The sequence below is a fragment of the Triticum aestivum genome, chromosome 6A, assembly GCF_018294505.1.
Source record: "Triticum aestivum cultivar Chinese Spring chromosome 6A, IWGSC CS RefSeq v2.1, whole genome shotgun sequence".
In the NCBI taxonomy this organism is placed as follows: Eukaryota; Viridiplantae; Streptophyta; class Magnoliopsida; order Poales; family Poaceae; genus Triticum; species Triticum aestivum.
The window spans coordinates 516,971,860-516,979,521 of record NC_057809.1 but is presented as its reverse complement, the minus strand read 5'-3'; the positions used below and the strand labels follow the sequence as shown (position 1 = coordinate 516,979,521).

The window sequence follows — 7,662 nt, the reverse complement described above, 5'->3', positions numbered from 1 at the left end:
AATTGTTTGCAGGGACGAGAAAGGTGTTTACTAAGGCGCATCGGCGGTCGTCGTAGAGGGCCAAGTAACACCAGAGATCCTTGAAGCAATGGCTTTCCTTGAAGCTTTAGCTCTCGCTTCAGATCTTAGTCTGACAAAGGTTCAGGTGGTAACCGACTGTGTGGCCACGGTGCACCATCTAAAGAGACTATATTTGGGTGAAAGCTCCAGAATTGTTGACGATATCAAGGAAAAGATGAAAATTTTTGAAATCTGTCTCTTCGATCATGAGAGAAGAGAGAAGAACTAGGAGTCTCATAGTTTGGCTACAGCATCTGTTACTTTTAATCTCGGGCACCACTTGTGACTTATGAGCCCTCCAGAGTTCGTTTGTATTGAATCTTTGATAGAGCTTGAATAAAGCTGAGTAACCCCTCCCCCCCCCCCCCCAATAAAAAAAAGTTGTCTTCCATCTCGAGCAGCATGGCTCGACCTTGGCTAGATAAGACGTTGGGCCTATTTATATAAAAATATTATAATAGTGTGAAACCCGATGGGTGCCCCGGTTGGGTCGGGTTACCCGATGGGTTCGGGCGTGGGTGTATAATCAGACCCATGGGTAGGGACGTAGGGTTGTCGGTGGGCGCATGACCCAATAAAAAAACCGGACATGGGTTTGGGAGAGGTCGCCCCGACCAAACCCGACCCGATTGCCAAACACTCCTAAAAAACTATAGTATTAGATACTTCATTTTGAGGGAAAATAGTTTGGGAGATGCTTAAAAGGTCGGTGCTTAACTCTAGCGTAGAGTCGTCAACCCTTTCACCAAACACGACAAGGAAATCAAAGTACATCTAAGCACTTGGATATGCCAATCCACTCACTGACTCACCATTTATCATCACCAACTTGCCACCACTCACTCCAAGTGACGAACTCAGAACATCATTTATTAGCAAATGTAACCTGTCACCACTCGACGCTCGCACTACACAAGTTCAATTATGATAATCATCGGACGTCCGGAGCCTGCGGAGATCCGGCCACCTCGCCGTCACCAAGCAGATTCACACACACCCGCACTGCCCCGCGAGTGCGCGGCGCAACCTGTCGGTCGACTCGCGCGGATCCCACCCACTGCCGCGGCCTCGTGCGTCCTTCTCCTGGCGGTCTCCCCTCCTTCCCGCGTCGCCTCCCATAAGAGGCAGCAGCACCGCCGTCCCCGCTCGTCAACCTCGCCGCTTTGCCGCCCCCGCCCGCATTCCGCCCCGCCCCGGCCCCCGGATCTCCATGCGGCGGCCTCCCTGACGCCAGCCGCCATGTCCTCCGCCTGCGACGACGACCACGCCTCGCTCCTCAGATCCCACCCGGCCGCCGTCGCCGGAGGGGCGGGCGCCACCTCGTCGTCGTCGCTGTCGTGCCCCTCGCCGCGCGCGGCCGCCGGCCACCGCCACGTCGACGTCGAGGCGGCCGACGGGACCGCCTCCCCGAGGCGCCCCGGGGGCGTGCGCGGCCTCCTGCGCCACCTCGACCGCCGCGTCCATGCCCGCGGATCTGCGCGCCGGCAGCAGCAGCAGCTCGATCGCCTCCCCGAGCAGCCGTCTGCCGCGCCGTCGCAGCCGCAGAGGGAGAGGGCGGGGGAGGAGCTCGGGGACGGGGCGCCCCCCGAGTGGGCGCTGCTGCTCATTGGCTGCCTCCTCGGGCTCGCCACCGGCATCTGCGTCGCCGCGTTCAACCGCGGGGTGAGTGCTTGAGCTGACTGGGGTTCTCCTATGCGCCTCTGAATTTAAGCGACGATTGCCGCATTGTGCTGTAGTATCTGGCTGGCATTGATGTTCTATAGGACGTAAAGCATTTTGGAACGTGCCACTGCTTTGCCTGCACAGATGCTTCGGAAGAAACAAAACCAGTTGAAATCAATGTCATGCTACAAATTTGGTTCCATTTCCTGCATGATAACATTACTGATCTCACCACATTGGGCTTCTTGTTTTTGCATATCCAGTTATTCCTAAATTGCCTATGATTTTCTTAAATCTCAGTCACATTTCTAAGCCGATCATCCAACCATCCTCATCCACAATCCACTCCATGTGACTAATAACCTAGACTAAGAACTGCAGCAAATATTTTACCAAAATTGCGTACTTCTCTTGACTGAAATTTAAGGTTTAGTACTGTTGCAGCTTGAGGAGGCGACTAAGATTTATGAAAATTATTACAGGTGGCTGAGAACCACTAAAACACTAAAACTAAGTGCGCATATTATGTGAGATTAAAGTGGTGGATGCCAAAACACAACAAATTTCATTAAAAACACGCCACATAATGTTAATGCAGATTTTTAATGGACACAAATGTAGAGTTTCTATTGCTGCAATGTTACCTGTAATCCAGACACTATAATTTGAAATAAATGCTGAAGTTCTGTGCTTGCATCCTGCATGACTGATTCTATATACCGCTCCTGTTATTGATTTGCTAGGTTCATGTCATCCATGATTGGGCGTGGGCAGGTACTCCCAACGAAGGTGCAGCTTGGCTCCGTCTACAGAGGTTATCTGATACTTGGCACAGAATACTGCTGATCCCTGTGTCAGGAGGTGTAATCGTAGGAATGATGCACGGGTTACTTGAGATTTTTGAGCAGCTCAAACTTGCGAAACAACCGCAGAACCAAGGAATCAGTTTACTTGCAGCAATCTTTCCAACTGTAAAGGCTGTACAGGCTGCCGTGACTCTGGGGACCGGTTGCTCATTGGGGCCTGAAGGTCCTAGTGTGGATATTGGTAAATCATGTGCACTCGGGTGCTCAGAAATGATGGAGAACAATCGCGAAAGACGGATCGCTCTTGTGGCTGCTGGGGCTGCTGCTGGAATTGCTTCAGGTATAATATTGATAATTAGTTACCCTTCTGTTTATTTAGCAGTGAATAAATTTATTCAGTAACAAATCACAAAATGACAACACCATGTTCGTTGGTTCTGGTATTAGGGGTCAGATTTTATTGACATGTCTACATCACTACTTTCTATCACTGGATGTAGTGCTATTTGGTATTTGAAGAATTAATCTGCATACCTTTCTCAAATAATCTGAAATGTCATAATTCATGGCAACCAACTTGCTGCCTCTGTGCCCCTAACTTCTAACTCGTAAGTTGTGTTGTTACCCTTTTGATATGGCTTTTTCTAATAAAGTCTTTCTTATGTGTGGGGTTTCAGGCTTTAATGCAGCAGTTGCTGGGTGTTTCTTTGCCATTGAGACTGTATTGCGGCCCCTAAAAGCAGAAAATGCACCTCCTTTTACAACTGCTATGATAATATTGGCATCAGTTATATCATCTACTGTATCAAACGTTTTACTTGGAGAAAGACCAGCGTTTACAGTGCCGGCATATGAGCTGAAATCTGCTGCTGGTACATGCCCTGATTCTTTTTATCTTCAACTGTAAGAGTGGAGATTCATCTATTCATCACAGTTTGGATATATTACCATAACCATCTTTTTCATCATGTTGTGGGACACATCTTGCATAATTTAGTCTGGCATCTATTGCAATTCATCAAACCCAAGTACACAAATTTACGTTTTTGTTTAGACATTGGTTACAACAAAGTTTGTCCGTAAAGAGAGATCTGAAGGATTGGAGTATCACCAAAGAACTATCCATGGACAGGGGTGCATGGAAGCTTGTTATCCATGTGCTAGAACCATGAGTTGGTCGCGAGATCTTATATGTCTAGACTTTGAGTTCCTCGCAGAAGCCTAGTTTTTCTAATATGTTGACATGGGTTCTTCACTCAGTAATAATTTTCTCCTTTTGTATTGCAATGTCTGAACAGGGGGTGGTTCTGAAGGTTATCATTGCCTCCCATTTTTGTTTTGCAGAGCTACCTCTATACCTCATCTTAGGAATGCTTTGTGGGGCAGTCAGTGTGGTATTTGGACGGTTGGTAGTATGGTTTTCAAGATTTTTTGCGTACATGAAAGAAAGGTTTGATTTTCCCATTGTAGTGTACCCTGCTTTAGGTGGGCTTGGAGCTGGCCTCATAGCCCTCAAATATCCAGGGATTTTATACTGGGGTTTCACAAATGTTGAAGAAATATTGCATACTGGGAAGAGTGCTTCTGCTCCTGGTATCTGGTTGTTAACTCAACTTGCAGCTGCGAAGGTAGTTGCGACCGCCCTTTGCAAGGGGTCTGGTCTTGTGGGTGGACTATATGCTCCAAGCTTGATGATCGGGGCTGCTGTTGGAGCTACTTTTGGAGGGTCAGCTGCATACTTAATAAATGCAGCTATACCTGGTAGTGCTGCTGTTGCACAGCCACAAGCTTATGCTCTTGTAAGTTGCTCTGCAGTTACGTTTCTGTTTCTCATTGCTTAAAACAATAGTATTTTATGAAACTAATTGTCTGGACTGCAGGTTGGGATGGCTGCGACATTGGCTTCAGTCTGCTCAGTCCCGTTGACTTCCGTATTGCTTCTCTTTGAGCTGACAAAGGATTACAGGATTTTGCTACCTCTGATGGTAAGTATGATTGCTAGTGCTTGCCTCCCAACTCTTTGTTTGAATCTAGTCTTCTTTCTGCATTTTATGCGGAGTTGTTCATGTTATGTTTCCTATTTTGCCACTGCAGTTTCTAACCTAATGCAGATTCGTTTGTTTGGTTCTCTCTAACAGGGAGCGGTTGGACTGGCAATATGGGTTCCTTCTGTGGTAAACCAACCAAATGATGGTGAATCTTCAGGGTTTAGAGCACCCACGCGTGGTTATTCTTTAGTTTCACTACAAGATAAAAATAGTAGTGTCTGGACGCGAAGTGATTCCGTAGATGATCTTGAGCTTACTATCTCACAAAGTGGCCTTCGTAACTATGGTACCTACCAAGAGGAAGTGCTTCTAGATGATTTGAAGGTTTGGCAGCCTCTTTAATTCTGGCTTAGCCTATATAATATCATGTTGAAGTTATATTAGCTCTTAATTCTAGAAAACCACATTGCAATTGTGCTGTTGTTACTGATCTTTGTTTGTCACTTGAACTTTTTTACCAGGTCTCCCAGGCCATGTCAAAGAGATATGTTAAAGTTCCACCATCTGCCACAGTGACAGAAACTCTCGCTTTATTGAGTGATAAGCAGCAAATGTGCGCCCTTGTTGTGGATCATGAAGATTTTCTTGAGGGGCTTATTACATTAGGGGATATTAGCCGTATGGGCTTTGAACTGGACGGGGAAAGTTACTTAAGTGGAGACCAGCTCAACTCTGATGTACGTGTACACAGTGAAGAACCTATCTTTGAATAACATGCATATATTCCCCGCAAATTAATAAATAAATAACATGCATATATTCCCTGAAAAAAAAGAAATACATGCATATATGTTAACAAGTACTTCCTCCGTCCTGGTTTATTGGCCCTGTTAGTATTTTGTGCCAAACTTTGACCATAAAATTAACTAAGAAAATAATAATGCATGTCACCAAAAATTATATCGTTGGACTCGTATTTGAACATAGTTTTCAGTGATATTATTTTTGGTTATATGCATTAACATTTTGTTAGTTAAATCTGAGATCAAAATTTAGCACAAAATGCGAAGGGGACCAATAAACCAGGACGGAGGTAGTACTAGTGTAGGCCATTTTGATATTGAATAGGTCATTTTCAAAACTATTTCTATTTAGGGCACTAACTGAAAAGAGACAAAATTTACATCTAACTTAACAATCTTAATGTGCATGCACTTGAATTCCATAAGGTCAACATAGAGAAAGAGTTTTCATTTGCTGGGAAACATGTAATTATTCAAATGAGATTTTGCAGGAAGCCTGTTCAACCATCTCGTCGTGTCTCACTCGAGGGTTCCAGTACCAGGGGAGTGAGTGCGGACTGCTAACATGCTTTCCAGATACCGATTTGACCACTGCCAAAAACCTTATGGAGGCCAGAGGGATAAAGCAGCTGCCTGTCGTTAAGCGTGGCGTCGGGCATAAAACCGAAAGAAGGCGCAAGCTTGTTGCCCTTCTCTATTATGATTCTATCGGCCACTGCTTACGGTTAGTCATAAGCTTCCACTGTTTCCTGTTTTGCCCGAGATTATATATTTTGTCTCAACAATTGTACTTTTCCTGGTCATTTACTTTGTCTAAGCACGCCATCTGTTCCAAAATATTTGAAGTTATAGGTTTGTCCTAAGTCAAACATCTTCAGGTTTGACCAAATTGATGGAAAAATATAGCGACATCTACAATATCACCTATATATAGTAGTATGAGAGTATATTTTATAATGAAACCAAAATGATCTTGTAGATGTTGGCATATTTTCCCATAGACTTGGTTAAACTTAAAGATATTTGACTTAGGACAAACCTAGAACTTGGAACGGAGGGAGTAATCGAATTGGTCTGAGTGTATGCTAACATGGTGGTTCATTTGCTTCTCTAGGGAGGAGATTAAGAACTGGAAAGCTATATACCAAAGAAAAGAAGATTTCCACATTTTAGCTACTGGTCACACATTACAGTGACCTGTGATATACACGAACCTGTATAGCTTGGAGGTTATCCTCCATTAATTGGACTCGATCTGCCTTCTGAGGGGGTCTACGCATGCAAAGCCTGACCAAATTTGCAATGGCGGTTTGTCAACAACCTTGCATTCCCTGGATGATGTACTATTGGGAACCATATATGACTGAACCAGTCATCTTTTGTTGTTTGCGACGCTACTTCACACGGGAAAGGCGGATGGAGCATGCATGTTTGAGATCTTAAGGTCCGAGATGTCACCAAAGAATTAGCCATGGATAGGGCTGCGTGGAAGTTAGCTATCCACGTGCGAGAACCATGAGCTGGTTTTCAGATCTTATGGGTTTCTACTCTAGCCTACCCCAGTTTGTTTGGGGCTAAAATGCACTTGTCCGTATACATTTTGTGTCGTCGGTTTGATGGTCCCGTTGGAGTTGCCCTTATGTCATGGCAGCATGGGATGGGTTGGTCACACATATGAGAGAATTGTGTAAAGCGTGCAACAGAAATTTTGGGAAGGCGATCCATGTTGTAATTTGTAACACCACATGGTTCCTACCATCCATTATTAGCACCTTCATTGTCTCCTCTTGATGGAAACATAGCCCGCACGGCATGGTGTTTGGTCTGATAACTTTTATCTGATTTCCATGTCTGGAATTGAAGGCTGTCGCATTGAGCTTTATGTACTACTCCTGCATCGACGTCGTTGCCCGATGGCAGCCTGCGACCGACCCGTCGCGCGGCGGCTCGCACGGGCGCTCGGGGCCGAAGCTGATGAAAAAAAGAAGGCAATCTGGCTGGCTGGTCCGGACCGGGCGAACATTTCGTCAAGCACGAGTGGGTTCGGCCGGGCGCACAGCACATTGGCCGTGGAATTCCTGGCGGCACCGGTACAGTTCCATTCCATGCGGGTCAATCATGCATGCATCCTCACGGACGGGCCACAGACCGAAACGACGAGGGAAGAAGCTGCGTGGAAGCGTCACCTTGTCGTTCCCGACCACACACGCAACGCAACGCAACGCGCGGACGTCGCTTCCGGGACGCGCACGCGCCACGGCACGGCGCCACGGCCAAGCAGCTCTGCCAAGCGAGACAAAGGGCCAGCTCAGGCGAAAGCTCAGTGCGCAGCAAGCCGACGGG

The 7,662-nt window shown here is 46.3% G+C and overlaps 1 protein-coding gene across 3 annotated transcripts; it reads left to right on the top strand.

Moving 5' to 3' along the window:
* The first annotated feature begins 978 nt into the window (after window positions 1–978).
* On the top strand, window positions 979–7,116 carry LOC123128216 (chloride channel protein CLC-f). Of its 3 annotated transcripts, XM_044548158.1 has the most exons (9): window positions 991–1,722; window positions 2,466–2,868; window positions 3,206–3,400; window positions 3,873–4,327; window positions 4,409–4,513; window positions 4,667–4,900; window positions 5,038–5,253; window positions 5,811–6,043; window positions 6,434–7,116. In XM_044548158.1, the coding sequence occupies exons 1-9, from the start codon at window positions 1,300–1,302 to the stop codon at window positions 6,513–6,515; spliced, it is 2,346 nt and encodes a 781-aa protein (XP_044404093.1). In that variant the 5' UTR covers window positions 991–1,299; the 3' UTR covers window positions 6,516–7,116. The 3 variants fall into 3 exon arrangements, with proteins under 3 accessions (XP_044404094.1, XP_044404093.1, XP_044404095.1); XM_044548159.1 differs by lacking the exons at window positions 5,811–6,043; window positions 6,434–7,116 and having other exon boundaries at window positions 979–1,722; window positions 5,038–5,784; XM_044548160.1 differs by lacking the exons at window positions 991–1,722; window positions 2,466–2,868 and having other exon boundaries at window positions 3,215–3,400; window positions 3,827–4,327.
* The last annotated feature ends 546 nt before the right edge of the window (window positions 7,117–7,662 follow it).

Excerpts from the sequence above, each read along its gene's own strand:
- LOC123128216 (XM_044548159.1), top strand. The coding sequence starts at position 985 with ATGATAATCATCGGACGTCCGGAGCCTGCGGAGATCCGGCCACCTCGC. Across the intron at positions 1,723-2,465 it reads TCGCCGCGTTCAACCGCGGG|GTTCATGTCATCCATGATTG; the intron begins GTGAGTGCTTGA and ends TTGATTTGCTAG. Across the intron at positions 4,514-4,666 it reads GGATTTTGCTACCTCTGATG|GGAGCGGTTGGACTGGCAAT; the intron begins GTAAGTATGATT and ends TCTCTCTAACAG.